We start from the raw sequence: 20,160 nt of genomic DNA on the forward strand, positions 1-20,160 counted from the left end.
TGAGATCAAGTCACTCAGTCCAGGATTTAATTTAAAAACTCTCTTTGGTATAAGCTACATAATCATCAACAAAACCTAGACTATAATTCTACAATTTTCAATGATAGCCAATGGTAGAATGGTCTGGAAAATACTAATTATTTTAATAAAAACCCCAATTTGAGGACTGTTACACCCCAAGTTACATACTGAAAAATAAGAATTCTAGTATACAAGATATATACTAAGACAGTCAATGGCATAATTTAAAATAAATTATTCTTGGTCATTGGAAAATCTTTTCATCACTAAGGAAAATGTGTTTGAACCACTGACAGCTTAGTTTTACCATAGATAAAACATACTCCCTTAGTAGATTTGTCATCCTTATGGAACAGCTGAAGCCAATTTTATTTTTAGTTCTGTTCACAAAGTGGCGTCCCCATCTTAAATAATTGATAATTGATAATTGATAATTGTACGTCCAACTGTAGAGGTTATGTTTTGTTTACAATTTGTTTCTTGATATTTCAGTCATTTAAAACATCATTTAACCAAATAAAACTGCATAATCATAAACAATAACTGGTCTTCTAGTCATATAATCAAATAGTAAAGCACAAATTATGAAAATAACCCTAAAATAATAGAAACAAAATTTTGTCTACACTAGCGATCTGTGTGGACGTACATGAACTAGACACAAAAAACAAGCTTCAAAATGTACAATGGGATGAGGAGTCTACTTGTGTTGATTAGTCTATGGTTTTACCAATTTAATGTTCCTAACTTAGACTACCAGAATTAACACTTGTTATTTCTTATGACACAAATAAACCTTCACTTTTTAGAACCTAAGCTTACAAATTAGTCACTCAGTTCATCAGTGACAGTGTTGGGACTTACGTTTGAAGGAGATGTTCTCATTGACAGAAACACTGTTGGCAGCTAGAGTCTCTATCTTGACCTTGGTGGCATCAAACACCTGACAATGGTAGGGGGAGCCCCTCACAGGCCGAGACCCTTGCAGCACGTCAATCTTGTACACTCCTGGAGTAAACAGAACTTGAAACTATTTCACTCTTTCTCAAAGCTAATTTTAAAACTCAAATTTAGGGGAAATTATACATTTTTCTATATATAATTTTCTTTACGGGTAACACTATTAACACTAATAACAAATCAATGTAAGCAACTATAAACTGTCGACATGTCGTTTAAAATAACTGTGGTTTAAAAGCAAGTTCTACTTGTTTCTTCTGAAGAAACCTCCTTGTAGGGACGAAACATCAAGTTAATTGTGCTACAAACTTTTTGTATGCTTTCAACTACATGGAACTCTTTTCTTAGGTGAATTGCTTAAGGAATGGGTCGCAATCCACTCCTTCTTCCTTAATGCACTGCTAATAAAATACAAGTTCTAACAGAACTACAGGAAAAAATTAACGACCCAATATGTGTTACATACCAGTGTTGTTAGGTGTAAACTCGGCCATCAAGTTTCCGTCTTTCTGCTGATAGCATCGTACAGGTACAGCACCACCCTGTGGTCCAGTGACTACTACGTCAAACTCCCCCGCGGGGCGACCAGCCGTCTCAATGGTGAAGTGTGTGACACGGCCCGCGCGTGACTGGTACAGTCCTAGGCCTGTGGCGCAAACGTCTCGGCCCACCGCTGGGTCTGACACTGCCACCTCCATCGGACAACCTATACAGGACAAACACACCTCACATCAACAATGATGATAGGGGACAGTATTCCTGTTATTGTACTTAACTCTCAATAGTCAATATCTTACAGTCAAAACTCCACAAGTTCCCAGACTATAAAATTTCCAACAACACCACTGGTTATAGCTTTTTTATCTCTATGTTAATAAGGAAAATAAACTTTTGAGAAAACCGTAATCCCTGCACATGTATCACACATACTTAATTAAAAGGACTTTATGGTAAATTTCCTGAAAAAGGTTTCTTGAACAAACCCTCTTATTAAGGCATGAACCTTTATAGCACCTCGTTTTCCCCTTCCAGAAACTGGTGAGAACCTTTTCTGAGAAAGATTGGGGGGCGTGACGTCACTCTACAATCAGCAAGTTTGGTTGGTTCGGTTAGGTTATGACAGTTTAATTTTATAACTAAAAATTATAAAATGAATTAAAATTTTTCAACTTAGCGGTTCTAGCGGCGAACGCTGACACTACAAGATATGTTTTTTTTTTTTTTTGTCCTAGGACGCTAGGCACGAGCCTGGGATTGTTTTTCACATTACTTCAGGCTAGACCTAGGGGTTGCGGCACTATCACTTAGATAAAATCCATTGGTGACTTGGCGGGGATCGAACCCGGGACCTCAGGGACTGAAGTCCCGCGCTCTAACCACTACGCCAGCTCGCTCCCCACTACAAGATATGTTAGCCATAGTTCCCCCTGTGTGCCCCACCGATGTTTTATTTTACAGCTTGGGGTGAAAATAGAGAAGTCTTTTGGCATTACATATTTTTGGTCGAGTTTTCGACCATATGAACACTTCTCCTAACTAGTATTTATTAAAATAAGCAATAAGAATGATTGAGTTTTGTCTTTATAATAATTATTGTTGGGTGTATATAGGTTTTTTGCTGAAGTTCTAAAGAATCACATCATTCTCTGTATTCTCATCTCCGTTGTAAAGCACGGGCAGAGCAACTAGCATAAATTATATATCTTTAATTGCAAGTCACTTCAAGGATGTTAAGTAATCCCTCAATTGAACATATCTTTCTACCACAGTGCTAAGAATCAAATTGTAATAATGTTGTTGCAACTTAGACCATTACTTTAGATCGTTATTTCAGTTGTTTCGGTTGAGAGATGTTCTACTGTAGCTATCAATACTGTTGATTGCTTTACCTCCAATGTTCATGCTGTTGTACTTGACATGTATCTTGTGTGGTATGGCTAGTTGTGGATGGTAGACGACCTGATACAGTCCCGGGGTCTCCAGCTCCCTCAGTGTGTGTTTTATCTCTGCCCCAGCAGCTCTGATACTGACGGACAAAGCCCCCGACCCGGCTCCTCTCGTGTCCACTGCACAACCATTTACAATATAGTACTAAAGTTCATTGTTGTAAAATAATGGTAGTTTTGTCTGTGTATCTGTTTGTTCTCGACAAACACAAACACTACTGAGCCAATATGGCTAAAACCCAACACAAAGGTTGATCATAAATCTAGCCAAAAAATGGACCCATGCTCTTAAAATCCCCGAGGAAATTTCCCACGTACGTACATAATTTTAGGCGATGCTTTTAAATATTGATCGGTCTCAGGTACACAAAGTAAACCACAATGTTTACTTTAGGATAAAGTTGTAAATTTTATTCTGCAAAAATTAAACTAATTTGCTGCAAAAGTACAGCCACTAGTTTAAATTTATAATGACAGCACACATAACTTAAGTTAAGATTTGTAACAGATTTGATAACAATAGAGAGGTTGAGTCAAAGGACGATAGCAGCATGTAATTAATTACTATGTTTGAGACTAATTTGTAGAATTTTAAAAGAAATTATACCACTGAAAAGAAAACAACTTTAACATGAAACATTTTCCGAAAGATTAAAATTAAATGGAGAATTAGACAAATTAGATGGAAAACTAGAGGAACATTTTCAAAATAACTGCACAACACTATACTTTTTCAGGAACTATTCAACTTAAAAACCTTTTTATAGTAATTTATGCATTGTCAGGAAGTTAACCAAACAAGCTCACCTTTGAAGGTGGCAGCACGATGACAGAAAGCTTCGCTGAGGTCAGTCAGTTTGACCTGTAGTGGGTCAAAGACCTGTACTGTGAACGGCTGCTTGGTGATTGGCTGTTTACGCTGAGTGACAGTGACACTGTGAGTGCCGACGATGGTGGGGCGATACTTGGCTCTGAAGATACCAGTCTCTAGCCGCTCTATGGCAACAGGCACACGAGACCCGTCTGGACCTGTGTATGCATAAACATTGATTGTGACATTTCATCACAGTACAGTAGGTAACATTTTGTTTACAATGTTTGTTGGGGTAAATAAATCATCAGTGCATAACAGTAATTTTTGATTAATATGTCCCTTGTTTTTACAAGACAAATATTGACCATAGTTGGATGGCCATTTTTAAACTTATTTCCAGTGATTTCATGAAAAACAATGAACACATGATACACATGAGCACATAATATACTTAGTTCTAAACAAAGATAAAATAACAAAGAAAATAGAATTTTGTAGAGTAACACATTCACACGTAATGACATATTCAATTAGTCCATATGGCTACAGCTGGTCTGGACATACCAATGACTTGAGCGTCAAGCGTGCCGTGATCGGAGGAGTGAGGGTTGATCTCAAAGTAAGCAGCAGTCCCTAGCACCACCTGGTTGAGACCCTCCCCTCTAGCTGTGGCTGTTGCCTTCTTGCTGGGTAGCTGTACTACCTCACACCGGTATGGACTGCCTGTACACATACCAACTTGTCTTGACTCAGTCACAGTAAATATACTATTAAGACTATATTGGGAGGGCAGAAAGTCCTGGCTTAACAAACTGTACACAATACTTGCAATATTTCACTGATAGCATTTTTCACGGAAAGTGTTTTTTGTAGAAGTTAAACACAAACCACAACAGGTCAAGGTTAGCATTATTGCTGTCAGTGACAGAGAAATATTCTAAATATTTTTTGTAGTGTAAAGTAAAGTTGTAGTGTTACTTGTGCCAAGATGGACTCTTTCCCATTCGGTTAAGCTTTCTAAGTGTAAATTATTAATATTGAGAACATAAAATGATGTTCAAGTTCTTTCTTATTGGGATAGCTTAAGTTTATTCATTTCCAACCGGTCCCTTCCAAAAGAATTTTGAAAATGCAAATGGCGTGGATAAACACAGATAAATAAATATAGTTCAATATTGACAAGAAGTGAGGTTATACCTGGCACATCCTCATCGTTGAACGTGATGTTAACAAAGTGAGGAGCTAGCTGATGGGGTACGAAGGTGACATCGTAGAGACCTCTGGAGCACGCTACCACCTCCGCCTTCACTGTAGACTGTTGTGTGCTGATGACCAGCTCCAGTGTTCCTTCACCAGCTTCCATGGCATCCACACTGAATGTCACAGGCTTGCCAACCTGTAAAAACAACTTTACTAACCTTCCAACATTGACAAAAAATCAAGTAGACCTCTTAATACTATTGTTGGATCAAAAGCCTGTGTGATTCTTATTGGTAACATTTAAGAGTGTATCCTAATGAAATTTACTTTTCATACACACTATACATGTAGCAAACCACCTTTTTTTTAATCAATAATAATGGTTACAAATGATTAAGACTAGGAAATAATATATCTCATTTCACTACAACCATTTACTGTTGTATATTGGAGATTGTAACACAGGCTAGCATTAACATGGGTATGGAATTTCTACATTAACCGATTGTCAAAACCTCCAACTAAAACATTTAACCACCCCATTTCAACATTAGACATAAAATGTATCAGTGCATCTACCTTAGCAGGTCCTAGGCCAGTGACTTTGATGTTATTTACGTTGTAGACATTACAAGGGAAGGGACTGCCCTTGACTGTCTGTCCGTCTGCTTCCACAGCGACCAGGTGACGACCTGTCAAATAAGGGGAAAGTTACTTCCGAGAACATTATAAATCTTAACTTAAGGTTTATTGGTTGAGACAACATAGCATTCTAATAATCTAATAACTGATAATTTATCATTAACTTGGAAAAGATAGAGTTCATATATACATATAATTTTATCAGAGAAACAACTCCACCTCCAATTAATTGATTGGGGTCTGTCAACTGACCCCTATCATTCCAGCTAATTGGCTACTGGTATCCAATTAGCTACTAGGTTTTTTTTTAAAATACAAAATTAACTTGATGTTCCTAAGTTCAAACATTTCAAAAATGAGCAATAAGACCAGAGGCGGACTGGGTTAAAAGTCGGACCAGGGATGTACTAAACACTCTAACTTTTAGTCATTCAATTAACATATAAACTATGATGCAGCATAACAATTATTGTCGGGACCACGTAAGTATGCAGTTGGTGGCAGCCAATCACAAGTCAAGGCTAGTGCGACGTTGCCACATCGCCCGTTGACGACACTTATTAAAATATACTAACCAATATTTTTAAATCAGCTGGTATTATTAGATTTGGCAACACCGCACGGTTCTCATTGGGCCATTCAAAACCATATGGTAATTAGGCTCCTCCCTCAACCGCAAACTTACATGGTTCCGACAATAGGTACTCACACACACACATACTTTGAAGTAACTTTTTACAGAACAATAATTACATTGGATGTCTGACTGCTATGTTTGAACATTGTTTAAATTGAAGCTGACTTTTAACGTATTGTTTTTTACCTAAGAATGAGTTCAGTTATATCATAGACAAATAGAATAAATATAGACAGTCAAAGGAAGGTTCTGGCGCCCATCCCTAGGGTTTGCCTTGTAGTTACGGCGCACACCGCTGCAGGCGGGGAGCGAGGAGCCTTATGTGACCAGCAGACGCTTCAGCGGTGTGCGCCGTAACTACACGGCAAACCTAGCGGTGGACGCAAGAACTTCTGCTAACCGCAGCACAGCTGACGGTCCATATTTATTCTGTTTGTCTATGGTTATATTTTATTAAACTAATTGACCTAAAAATTCATGTATTTTCTTCAAACCTGAAACTGGAACAATTATATAAGGCTAATTTCAGCAATAACAGATTTTTATTTCGGTTTATTTACAACCATTCTCTGACCAAAGGGACCAGCCCCTATAGTCTTTTCCAAAAGTCAAACATGACATTGAGTAGGACAACAGAACAAGTGACTAATGACTGACCAACTTCCACAGGAGTAAACTCCACAGTGTGTCGGTTGTCGGAGTGGTCGAGCTTGACAGGTAGTCTACGGTTGGAGGGTGAGGTGACGGTGACGTCACAGGTGGTAGCACCGTCAACGTACACAGCGGCCGGTCGACCCGCGGCACTCATCTTGACCCCCGGGCCACTCACTGTGATCTGACCCGGCTCCAGCACCCGGCATGTGAAAGGGGACCCTGTAACAACATCACTGCTGAATCAAATTGTATTTAATTTCAATTAAACCTAAATAAGGGAGAAACCAGAGATACCTGGTAAGTGTTACAATATTATATTAATAGCAACATAGCAGACATACACACACACCACTTCATTCTTATATATTAGTAGATAAATTGATAACCAGTTCTAATCTAGATATTATAGCATTATAACTTGGCAGATCAGTGGCAATAATTCTACTTGAGCAGTTCATGAACAATTCTAAACATACTCCCTTCAAATACTGTTACAGCATGTATGTGTATTTACAACATACATTATCTTCCCATCTGCTGGCCTAAGTGACAAGAAGTAATATATTGTTTTGAAGAGATAAAAATAAGTGCTTAAAATAATTCTAGAAATAAAATTAATGAATCTACCAGGTATAGGCTCTCCGTTGAATCTAACGCTGAGACTGTGCGGAGCTGCTTCTCTGGGTTTGAAATTGACACGGAACTTTGCGTTGCCCTCACTCTGAACATAGTTGGGTACATTGCAGCCGTTGACAGAGACAATAATCTCCAGATTGCCAGCACCTGCTTGACTGGCGTTGACTAGAAAATGAGTAGTGGCTGTTACAAACTGTTTAAATACAAAAGGTTTCAATAATGTTGATTTTAGGGATGGTCAAGTCTCAAAATTTCGGGAAATTTTCAGGAAATTTTAAATCTCGTTACACAAGACGAGATTTCTTTTAGCCGAGATTTTTATCAAGACAAGAATAAAAAAAAAATAAAAACGCCTGCAGAAAGTCAATGCAATACCCGCAATACAGGAGCGTGTTGTAGTTGCGTTTCCTTTGCGAAGGCGTTCTTATTTAATTAATTCTTCAAATGTAAATATTACTTTAATTATTTTAATAACATTTGAGAAGTGTTAGCAGTGTGAGGAATAATTTTATTACTATAAAAAAAGTCAAAACAAGTAACTATTTTATAAAAATTAATATTTTATTTTATGATTTATTTTATTTTAGGATAAGTTGAACTCTATCCTAACTGATATCACTATGTTTCCTAATCGTAGGCATTTTTAATAATTTAGGCGTGATTAATACAAAAATGTTATGCTGATGTTTTTTAATAAAAGATTGTAAATATTCTTGCCTATTATCATTATTTTTGTATTTAAACAGTCATCTAACAATGTTACAAAATCAGGTAAAAATTCCGAACGTGCATTTCCTGTTGTGTATGAGAAGGGAAATCCGGTCTCGATCTCGTCTCGAAATTTTATGAGAAATAAAAAATCTCGTCTCGTCTCGTCTCGAACTAAAAATCCAATCTCGTCCATCAATAGTTGATTTATTTGTTATACATTCAAGAACCCAAAATGGTTTTGAGAGGTTTGTATTAGTACATTGTAGAACAATTTGTATTACCATATGAGTATTTTAATGTTTAAGAACTTAAATTGGCTTTAAGAAGCTGAAGTCTGTTAAGCATTCATAGTCAAAGATTAAACACATTGTATACATAAAGGATATTATGGAGTTATTAGCAATGCATTTTTGAAGGTTCACTTACTGCTGAAGTAGACAGGTTTGCCCACAGTGCCGGAGCTGATATCTGTGACCTTGACCTTGGTGGCATCGTAAGCCTTGATGAGGAATGGAGAACCTTCCACATGTCCACCTGCTAGCTTCACCTCCACACTGTGGTCTCCTGCGAGGAAATCAAACAATCTTGATAAAACAAATCCACTTAGTAATTCACTAGATTGTTCCGAGTGTTACTGAATAATTGGGGTTTGACAATAAGCCTAGTGTGAGGGGAAGAAAATGAAACTTATTTCTAGGGATGGACGGGATTGAATTTTTAGTTCGGGACAGGACGGGACGGGATTTTTATTTCCTTCCCGATTTTCGGGACGGGACGGGATTTTTTCTGTGCATAAAAAGAAAGTACTGTATTGCAGTTACCAAAAAAGACATACGAAATCAATTTTTACCATTTGTGGCACTGATCTATAAAAACCAAAAAATGGGTAACAATTTACAGGTACCTATAGAAACTTGTGACTCGCGGGTCACGGGGTGATCGTCTGTATGACTCACGGTCACGGCGCGATCGTCGTCATGACTCGCGGTCACGGCGCGATCGTCGGTATGACTCCGCGGTCACGGGGTTATCGTCGGTATGACTCCACGGTCACGGCGCGATCGTCGTCATGACTCGCGGTCACGGCGCGATCGTCGGTATGACTCACGGTCACGGGGTTATCGTCGGTGTGACTCCACGGTCACGGCGCGATCGTCGTCATGACTCGCGGTCACGGCGCTATCGTCGGTATGACTCGCGGTCACGGCGCGATCACGGCGCGATCGTCGTCATGACTCGCGGTCACAACGCTATCGTCGGTATGACTCGCGGTCACGGCGCGATCACGGCGCGATCGTCGTCATGACTCGCAGTCACGGCGCGATCGTCGTCATGACTCGCGGTCACGGCGCGATCGTCGGTATGACTCACGGTCACGGGGTTATCGTCGGTGTGACTCCACGGTCACGGCGCGATCGTCGTCATGACTCGCGGTCACGGCGCTATCGTCGGTATGACTCGCGGTCACGGCGCGATCACGGCGCGATCGTCGTCATGACTCGCAGTCACGGCGCGATCGTCGTCATGACTCGCGGTCACGGCGCGATCGTCGTCATGACTCGCGGTCACGGCGCGATCGTCGGTATGACTCACGGTCACGGGGTTATCGTCGGTGTGACTCCACGGTCACGGCGCGATCGTCGTCATGACTCGCGGTCACGGCGCTATCGTCGGTATGACTCGCGGTCACGGCGCGATCGTCGTCATGACTCGCAGTCACGGCGCGATCGTCGTCATGACTCGCGGTCACGGCGCGATCGTCGGTATGACTCACGGTCACGGGGTTATCGTCGGTGTGACTCCACGGTCACGGCGCGATCGTCGTCATGACTCGCAGTCACGGCGCGATCGTCGTCATGACTCGCGGTCACGGCGCGATCGTCGGTATGACTCACGGTCACGGGGTTATCGTCGGTGTGACTCCACGGTCACGGCGCGATCGTCGTCATGACTCGCAGTCACGGCGCGATCGTCGTCATGACTCGCGGTCACGGCGCGATCGTCGTCACGACTCGCGGTCACGGGGTTATCGTCGGTATGACTCCACGGTCACGGCGCGATCGTCGTCATGACTCGCGGTCTCGGCGCAATCGTCGGTAGGACTCCGCGGTCACGGCGCGATCGTCGGTATGACTCGCGGTCACGGCGTGATCGTCGGTATGACTCGTGGTCACAGTGCGATCGTCGGTATACTTCGCGGTCACGGTGCGATCGTCGTTATGACTCCGCGGTCACGGCGTGACTGTCGGTATGACTCCGCGGTCACAGCCCGATCGTCGTTATGACTCGCGGTCACGGTGCGATCGTCGGTCCAATAATCGCGGCCACGGCGCGATCGTCGTTATGACTCCGCGGTCACGGCGTAATCGTCGAAATGACTTCGTCTCCTGCGTTCGCGGACCTATCGCTCGCAATAACGGCGTTATCGGCACTCGCGAAGCGGAAAAATTGCCGACGATCGGACCAAATCCCGTCCCGAAAAATTCCCGAGTCAAATGTAATCCCGTCCCGATAATCGGGAATATTTTTTCCCCCGAAAAATTCCCGAAATTTCGGGACCCGTCCATCCCTACTTATTTCCATCTACAAATGTATTTTATATGAGAACTGATGAGAGTTGCACGTTTTGCAAAGCTAAAGCCTACAAGATTTTGCATCCAACAAATATCACTGTTCCCAAGTTTCTCTATATTAATCTAGGAGATAAAAACAGCTACTACAATTAATTTCTATTATACAATTCTTGTGCTGTTTACTCTAATAAACTATAAGACATTAAGAAGTTATTGACATCATAAGTTACTATAAGACATATAAACATTAAGAAGTTTAAGTTAAAGTTTTTTTGTCTTTAAAGACCAAAGGAAAACACAGTCTTTGATACGTACCAACATCTTTCGCAGTGAGAGAACAAGAGAACCTTCCAGGAACGTCCGTAGGCTTGACAGTTACAGGCACAAGTTGTCGAGATGGAGACAATACCTGACACACAAAAAACAATTAATGTAAAGGTAATGCCACACATACACTAATCAAGCTTAATATTCAACAGAAGAACAACCCAAACCTATGTTGCATTTCTAATCTAAGCCTTAGTCAAGTACTTAACAGTCATTATACCTTTCACAAAGAAAACCAATACAGCTGGAGAAAAAGATGGTATTGACTAAATATGTCCATTAGAGTTTAAGAGTTCCAAACAATATACTTGAACTTGAAGGCCACTCAGACCTATGAAGGGTTATCAGACAGTTTTAAATCACCACCGCCATAACATTCAAAATTCTCTTTCAGCATTTTATCACTCCATCGTAATCAAGGACGCCCCAGTGGTCTCCTGCCTTGTGATTAATTCCACTAGCATTTTTTAAATAATAAAACCAAAACCAAACCCAAAATAATAATTTAGAAGCTCACCTGGACCTGAGGAGGGTCCATGGAAGGCTCACACTCCACGATGAATGTGGCTGGTTTGTCAACGGACACCTTGTCTTCCCCAGACAGGACAATACGAGCGGCTTCTGACACCACACAAGAGAACGGACTTCCTGCAGAATACAGACAGGTTTAGAATCAAATAATTGAAAGGGGGATAATTTTGGTTAAATCTTAAGATATTGAGTTTCATCTTAAACTTACTCATGATTAGTTATGTAGCTATTTCGAGACCATTATTATTGTAAATACTAATAATCATACCCAAAAGCGTGCTTAACCTAAAAATTATTGGTGTTAGTCATTTAGTTGTCTGACCCGCAGACCTTCACTTATATGATGAGAGAATGCACAGATATTTTTATTGAAATAGTATGTAATTAAGTAGCGTTTAAGTTAAAGTTAATATTTCAGGGTACAAAATACTTTCACAATATTCAGTTTAATGTTAGGACAGGGACAGTATTTTTATTATTTATTACTTGGTACAGCACATATAACATAGTAACATTCAGGATTTAGCCCTGTTGAAACTATTCCTTGTTGAGAAACATTAATTCAACTCGTGGGATGCATTAATAAATATTCCTGGATTATTTGGTAAATAATCCAGTAATGGATTGAGTTGTGATGTCTCCTGTTGAACTTAAGGTCCAATAATTTTATCCAGTTCAAATTAACACCCAAACATTTTTAATATAATAATTTAATAAATTGTTTTGTGAAGGATATTATTTGATTACCAGTTACTTAACTATCATGATTATGTAAATACTATATGTTCATGTACATATTCATGCACTATATGTTCTATACTATGTAAGTTGCAACAAATGTATAAGTAATTTAAGTTACAAATGTAGTATGTTTTCTGTTTCACCAAACTAAGTGGTGCTCATTTGTAATAAATTTCCAATGTCAAACGCTACTTCTTAACTCAACACTTGCTGAGTATAGCCAAGGAAGCGTACTTACGATGGTAACACATTAGTGAAATAGACAAAAAATATTGTAAACTTCATAAAGGTCTGAATTTATTATTTTGCTATTGGCGTAGTATGTACCTGGAACATCCCTTCCATTGAAGCGCAAGTCGACGGTGTGTGCGGTGGCTTGGCGTGGTGTGAAGGAGATGGCGTAGGTGTGAGGACCTTGCGCCTGGGCCGATGTGGCCACTCGTCCTCCGTTGACTGTCACCTCCAGGTTACCAGGACCTGCCTGGCTGGTCTCAACTGCCACATAGATATAGGTTACAAGATTTACTAAAAATCTACTTTCCTTCTACTGCCACTATGAAATTGTTAACAGCTCCTCCAACTGAAAGTAGATTTTCTTACATTTCTTTTTGATTGTGTGTTTTATTTTAATTTTTCTTCTTGCTTGATCTCCAGTATGGGTATATAATTTTTATTTCCATACCATTTATCTACAGGCATAAATATAGTGTTATTTTGTATTTGCATAGATTATCCACTTTTTACCTTAAATATTTTTTATTCATTGAAATCTAATTTAATATTTTATTAAATTAAAGAAATTCTAGGTGAGAACACAGCAAGATAAAAATAGTGTAAGGGATAAAAAAAGTAGCAATACCTAATACAGTACACTCCCAATTATCCGAGCCCCAGTTGTCTGAGCCCTCAGTTTATCCGAGGTTGTTTTTGGCCTAAATATATTTTTTTATTTTCAGTAGGAAAACAATAATTACTTTATTATAGTATGTTTCTATCCAAAGAAACGTAAAAATAGCAATTAATTTGCGATGTATTGAAATGAATACAGTGCTAGGAATAATCATCAAGTATTATTTTAATGTTAGAACAAACCAGAATAAGCTTGTTTTTAATTCATAATAAGGCACTGTAACCCTATCCTCAAAATCTATGCGACCTCCGTATTGTTCAAGATTCTTGGTAACCGAGGTAGTCTCAGTCCCAACAACCTCGGTTAATCGGTAGTGTACTGTAGAACTTGATATAAGTAAAAAACCGGTGTTATAAAACATGCAAGAATAAAAATTGTATTATTAAATTCAAAGGGCCAACTCTGTAGGACTACTAAAATAAAAATGCCAAAGGGTGTAACTAAAAACATATTATTCATTAACTAAATCCATTAGCAACCTACCTAGGAAGGTAACAGGTTGACCAACCGTCCCTCTTGACACGGCTTTGACTTTGATGGCGTTGACGTCGTAAACTTTGCAACTGAAGGGGGATCCGGCGACAGCGACTTGTCGGTAGTTTACAGCGATCTTGTGTTCTCCGACTACTCTCGGACAGAACTCCACTTTAAATGTTTGGTTGCCTGCGTCCTTCACTTGCGCAGGCACTGACTGTCCACTGGGTCCTGGAATGCTCCAACGTACAGTATGTCGCAACGGGAGGGGAACGTTAGTTCCAGCACTAACTTACCAACCCGGCAATGTACAAAGCTATCTGTGCATGCAATTATAGCCAGGGACAGGTTCCTGCAAATCGGGTTGGGAGGAAGGAAACTCAAAATACTGGTTACAAATCTTTTGTTACGGAAGCAGCCCTTGATTTAAATATTTGATCCAGAAGAAATCAAAGTGAACATTAACTACATAATTGCATTGATGAAAATGTATACACATTTTGTAAGTGGTAAACCTCTAGAAGGTGAAATGTTAGGTCTTGTTATACACGTTCAATAACTTATTTTTAAAGAAGAATGGTAAATAAATATTTAGCCAAAGCTTAACTGAAAACTGTCCTTGTTTCTTGAAACAATAAGGTGATAAATGGTGATTGTAAAAGACACATTTTGTATTAAAAAAGATAATTCAAAGAAAAAAATAAAACAAGTCACATTTAAACAGTATTACACATTAAAACAGAACCTTACTGTTAAATGTCATGCATTATACTACTTTACATAAATAACATTTGTTAATGGTAAAAAATGTTATCAAGTGTTGAAGATTGAAAGGCTTTTCAAACCAACTTTTAACAATTTAATTATTAAGAGTGAAAAAGTGTATCAAAGAACTCATAAACAGTCGGGTATACCATCATAAAAAATACCTAAAAGCCAATCCGAAGCAAAGCTTAATAAAGCATAGTAAAATCTATTAGATATAAAAAACAAAAATGTTTTTACAAGAAGGAATATGAATTTGGATTTTTACATTAACGACTAGAATTTACAACCAGTCCAAGCATTCATAATATTTTTACAACAATCATTTCTAACAAGTTAACACCACATTTTTGACCATTGCCAATTCATTCTCATTTACACAAGTACATTTTTTCTCACAGAATCCACTTTACATGCATTATATTAATTTGCAAATAATTTTCATGAGATCAGTACATTGATCTGTGCAGATGACTAGGTTAGGTTAGCGAGTTAGAGAAGCTAGTTACCCCGGTCCACCACCAGAGAGGGTGAGTGAGGGAGAGAGAGGGAGATATAGAGTGTGAGAAAGAGAGAGGTCAATAGTGGCGTATTCTCCGAGAGTGCCCACCTGAAACACAGTGAGATAGTAAGCCACAGACCACAGTGCACACAAGAGGAAGTTGATCACACAACTTTACACATCTAATTGATTTAATTTTGTTTATATTAATTAATTGAGGGATCAAAGTAATTTTTGAGACGTAACTGGAAGTCACTATGACAATGACTAGAAACAACTTCTTAATCAAAAATTATAAACCCGACTTATTTTTGACCACATTAGGATATAGGCATGAAAAAGCCAAATATTAAAACAAAGGCTTGAATTTTAACTCCTCAATACTTACCCCAGAATGCAAATTTTGCCACTAAGATAATAAATGTATTACTGTATGTATTTAAAAAAATCTGAAACTGGCAGAATATTCAAACTTGGAAAATTGTATGATGTGGGTACACTTTATTCAATTGTTTCTATGTGTTGAAATAAGCATACTTTCACAAAATAAAATTACATCCAATGGCAAAATGTATTTCAAATTTAAAGTCTTTACATGGAAATGATATCAAGAAACAGTTGTATTCAAACACTTAAGCTAAGCAGAGGCTAAGTGGTGTGAAAGGAATCAACAATGTGCAGTAGAACGTAAACACAGAAACAACAATGCAAATAAATGACAGACATGAAAATAAGACTGTGCACAAAAATGCCCAGATAACACAAAATAACAGTGCATAGAACAAGGACATGCAATGAAGAAATTTACATTGAGAAGTTTACTAAAATAATTTGTGGAAATCTAACTAATGTAAAGGAAAAACAATACCAAACTAATGTAAAGGAAAAACAATACCAACAGTCTAGTGATTTGTCGATAGTGATACCAAAATTTATCGATTCTCAATACCGATACCTGAAAAATCTATCCTCGATACCGATGCCATTTTGTTATAGTTTTACCAAATTGTCTAAATGGATTGGTTAAGTTATACTACCCTGTCTTTTTATCCTACTAAAATGTATTTTTGTGGTGATGGCGTGTTTTTCAAGTAAAGAAAAAAAATGCAGCAATGAAAAAATTCTATCTAGCCAATTATTAAGTTTAAACCCTTCTAAACACATTAAATAACTGATACCAACGTCCAAGTATCGGTGGTATCGACAATCGACACATCCCTACAACAGTCAAATGAAACAAGTAAATAGCTGACAAAAAGTAAGGACACCAATAAATTTGTGTATTCACATTTATAAAGAAAAACATTGTTAAGGGCTGTAGAAATGTATTTTATTTCAAGAAACTTTAGTTAAGTATTGTTGAGTTTAGTTATTAGGTTACAAACTATAGTTAGAAGCAATTATTTGGACAATTACCTTTTCAAAACAGATAATAGTGTACATTTTATTACTATTTTTTCTAAATCCAGCATACATTAGATCCTAACAGTAAATACCATTGCAACAAATATTGTGAAAGAGGCATGTTAAAACGTTTTAAAAAAAGGTTAGGAGATTTGTGATAAACTTTATTTTATGGTTTGGATATGCTGATAAGTCTGAAAAAATTTATTGTAACTTAAACAACAAAAAAGATGTTATATATCTTATAATAAAGTAGTTACTCACTTTCATATCCATTTATTGCTTATTTAACACTGTATTGATTTCTAAGTTTAGAATCTAAACTTAGAAAGTAGTATAGTGTTGAATAAGCAATAAATGAGGATAAAATATTTATATATATATAATTATATTCACTACAATAATGAGTCATAGACATTTTTTAAATCTGTATTATCAATCAAACATGTTAACTTACCCTCAACGTTGACCTCGATGTCATCCAAACTTCCGGCTACATTGCTCATTGTGAAATAAGAATCTTGGCCCAGCGGGGCATGTGACAAGGAGGAGCCGGTGACCAATGGGAAGTCCCCCACAACGGGGGCTATGAACAGCGACCCTGTAGCAAAAGTAGGTTGAACAAAAGTATTTAAAACTGATAATTTGCGTGAAATTTAACTAGTGATTTGATGTACGGTACACTTTATGCTTGCTTTATTTATTTTATTTTGTGTTTTTACACCTGTGGCATTGTTTACGTTTTGAAAGGAAACGGTCCAAAGAATGGTCTTGCTACCATCTAATGTCGACCTTTTTGTTTGATAGCATCAATAGCCCAATGACAAATGGCATCTGGGTCCATGGAAACAATCTCGCTTAGATTCAAACCAGCGACCTTCAGATTTGAAGGCGAGCACTATATTCTAATTTGTATTCATTTAATTAATTATTTAGTTGCAAGTGGGGCTTTATTAATAAATATACAGATTTTACTGGTTCTACATAACTTTTATTAACTTCACACAATATCGATTTACAGATTACATGTTCTCTATTTGAAGGCCAAAATCAAAGAGAGCGAATTAACGGTTTCGCTCCAAAATCCATGAATAAGAAAAACAAAGAATAAACTCCAAGTCATTGCTTATAAAGTACAAAAGGAACAACATAGAGTAATGAGCTATTACAATATAACACAACTTATAACACACTATAACCACCCGGCTACCCAGACAATTAAATGTGCTCTTGTGTTCTTAAATAAGCTTAGTGATTACCTTTGACTATGGGTTGAATCAGATGTTCCATTCTCATGTCAAAGTTGTTTCCTATTCAGTTTTAGATAAAAACAAATGTAGTCAATCACTCCACCGACATGGTGATGTAAATCACAGATTTATATTAACCCTAACTTTTTAATCAAGCCCAGCTGAACAGGTCAACATGGATAAAAAAAAGTAAAAAGTATATTTTATGTTTTATCAAATATCACAGAAAAAGTGTTTAGCCTAATGAGCCGGACTTCTGTTCGAGAAAGATGGGTTCAATTTCCAGCGTATCCAGAGAACTAAGGGGTTTGGAGAGCTTTCCCTTTAAAGTGTTTTTGATTCTTTCATTCAAAATACCACTGGTGTAAACATGGAAAAAATTACCAACAGCTGGCCCATACAGATGGGACGTCAACTTTAGTACCCAAAAGTAAATTGAGTTTAACACTAAATCAAGTGTAACAGAAAATTAGTAGACTTTAGAAATCCAAAAAAAATGTAATGCTCATATTTGCTGCCATACACAATCCATGAATGGGGCCAGAACTACAGTAGATTATCTTGTCAATTGCAAAAACTTTTGTACTAAATTAAGTGTTCATGCTGTAAACTGGTTTATGCCATAAATAAACAAATTAAATAGAGTAATTAGTATCTATTGGGTGTGACACCTCAACAAGGTCGGATAGTCAGAGGAGGGTACAAAACCAGACAGAGAAAAAATAAGGGTTACAAGAACAATAAACTCAATTTCAGAGAACCAAATACAGTATTCAAAACCCACACTGTCTATAAATGACTTACAAAAACCGTGGGAGTTCACTTTGTAATGTTTACACACCTGGCACGGCCTCCTTGTTGAAGTATATGCTGATGACATGATCGACGGGTTCGATGGGTACAAAGCTGACGGCAAACTTAGCATTACCCTGAGGATGGACCTGTGTGGGGATGTTCACCCCCTGAGCACTGATGGTGATCTCCAGGTTACCTTCTCCTGCCTGACTGGCATCCACTGTAACATGGGGAGTTTGTTATTTGTTTAATTACAACTAACACATAGTTAACTGTTACTCTACAGGTGTAAATATGAATTTCTTGGCCTAATATATTGAGCTTTTGAAAGGGATAGAGATCAGCCTCATATATTCATAATAAAAACACACATGACATAATACTTTTCTGAGATACTGGACCAGATTCAAATATCATCAAGACCATTGGGTTTTCAATTAATGTTGCTATCTTACAAAAGGTCAACTTTATGAATAAAATACACCAGGTTTGGATCATTCATCCTCTACAAAAAAAAATTCAAATAGTCTAAAGCGTCAAATTCTGACAATAAATCCCAGCACCCCTTCCCCTAAGCCATGGCCCTCTAGTGCCTAGTGTCTATCTAGCACTGGTATTTTATTCATGAGTATGACTTTCACAGAGAGTATATCAAAAGGCATGTCTAAAGGACATTTCAAGAGTAAATGAAGGATACTCCAATTTACTCTCAGGAGAAGTCCTATACTGGGACAAAATAAGTGCCTTTCATTCCTAAGCCTTTGGCATTCAATTTTATAATATAATATTTGTTGTTATTATTACTAAATATTTTTAAGACTGTTATCTTTTTGTGCTAATAAACATTGTTGATTGATTGATTGATGATTAATTAAGGCAAGCTATCTGAGCTCTACTTTTTAAAAACCATTAAACCAGCCATTTGTTTTTCTCTTGATTGGCTTTCTACGGCTAATTTCAATTTTGACACATTCGTACCAGTGAACTGAAGGGGTTTCCCCACATGTCCTTGTGGCAGAGGTCCAACGTACACCTTCTTGGCATCATACGCCTTGGCGATGAACGGAGTTCCTGAGACAGGATGGCCGTTGTACTCCACAGAAATGGAGTGTGGACCAACCTCTCGTGGTGTGAACTCTGCCGTGAACCCACTGTGCACATTACCAGTTACCTGTCAAACAATACACATTGAGGTGAAGACAAGCACTACGGACAGTCTGTTACCGTACAAGCATTTATTACCAACTTTAGCATGACAGTTATGAAGAGCCAATTGTTATCATGTTTCACTACTTTTCCAGCCAAGAACCACCAAGAGCGCAATAGAGATGATAATTGAAAGTGCTCATTGTTAGTGGATTGGAATAACTAAATATTAATCACAGCAATTATCAGGCCTGATACAGGACTTTACGGATTGCAGGATGTCTAAACCAATGAATCAATTGGTTAAGTTTTAGTAAGAATTAAGATTAAACGTTCAATTCCTTGTTTAGTTCAGTATACTGTCTGCACAGTTCTACAGGTTTGGTAGTTAGACTTGCCTTGACGGGCAGTTCACAAGATGGCCCGGTGATGGCCACGGCCAGTTCAGCAGAGCCGCTGCTATCTACAGTCATGTGGAACCTGGCCACCTGGTTGACTGGGATCAGCTCCAGACTGCTGAG

At 38.2% G+C, this 20,160-nt stretch overlaps 1 protein-coding gene across 1 annotated transcript in view; it reads right to left on the reverse strand.

Annotated features, from left to right (window-relative positions):
• LOC128992511 (filamin-C) overlaps positions 1-20,160 on the reverse strand; it is a 143,066-nt gene that overhangs the window by 11,813 nt on the left and 111,093 nt on the right. Inside the window, exons 23-39 of the mRNA XM_054416119.1 lie at positions 19,472-19,664; positions 18,540-18,713; positions 16,906-17,049; positions 13,787-14,008; positions 12,721-12,888; positions 11,639-11,769; positions 11,110-11,203; positions 8,648-8,785; positions 7,502-7,675; positions 6,878-7,093; positions 5,521-5,633; positions 4,939-5,137; positions 4,306-4,464; positions 3,735-3,956; positions 2,871-3,047; positions 1,448-1,687; positions 886-1,029 (exon numbers count right to left, since the gene is read on the reverse strand). Of these exons, the coding sequence (XP_054272094.1) occupies positions 886-1,029; positions 1,448-1,687; positions 2,871-3,047; positions 3,735-3,956; positions 4,306-4,464; positions 4,939-5,137; positions 5,521-5,633; positions 6,878-7,093; positions 7,502-7,675; positions 8,648-8,785; positions 11,110-11,203; positions 11,639-11,769; positions 12,721-12,888; positions 13,787-14,008; positions 16,906-17,049; positions 18,540-18,713; positions 19,472-19,664 (2,908 nt within the window). The remainder of the gene's footprint in view (positions 1-885; positions 1,030-1,447; positions 1,688-2,870; positions 3,048-3,734; positions 3,957-4,305; positions 4,465-4,938; positions 5,138-5,520; positions 5,634-6,877; positions 7,094-7,501; positions 7,676-8,647; positions 8,786-11,109; positions 11,204-11,638; positions 11,770-12,720; positions 12,889-13,786; positions 14,009-16,905; positions 17,050-18,539; positions 18,714-19,471; positions 19,665-20,160) is intronic.

The sequence above is a fragment of the Macrosteles quadrilineatus genome, unplaced genomic scaffold, assembly GCF_028750875.1.
Source record: "Macrosteles quadrilineatus isolate MER2022 unplaced genomic scaffold, UCM_ALF_1.0 Scaffold_4__1_contigs__length_99947679, whole genome shotgun sequence".
Taxonomy (NCBI): Eukaryota; Metazoa; Arthropoda; class Insecta; order Hemiptera; family Cicadellidae; genus Macrosteles; species Macrosteles quadrilineatus.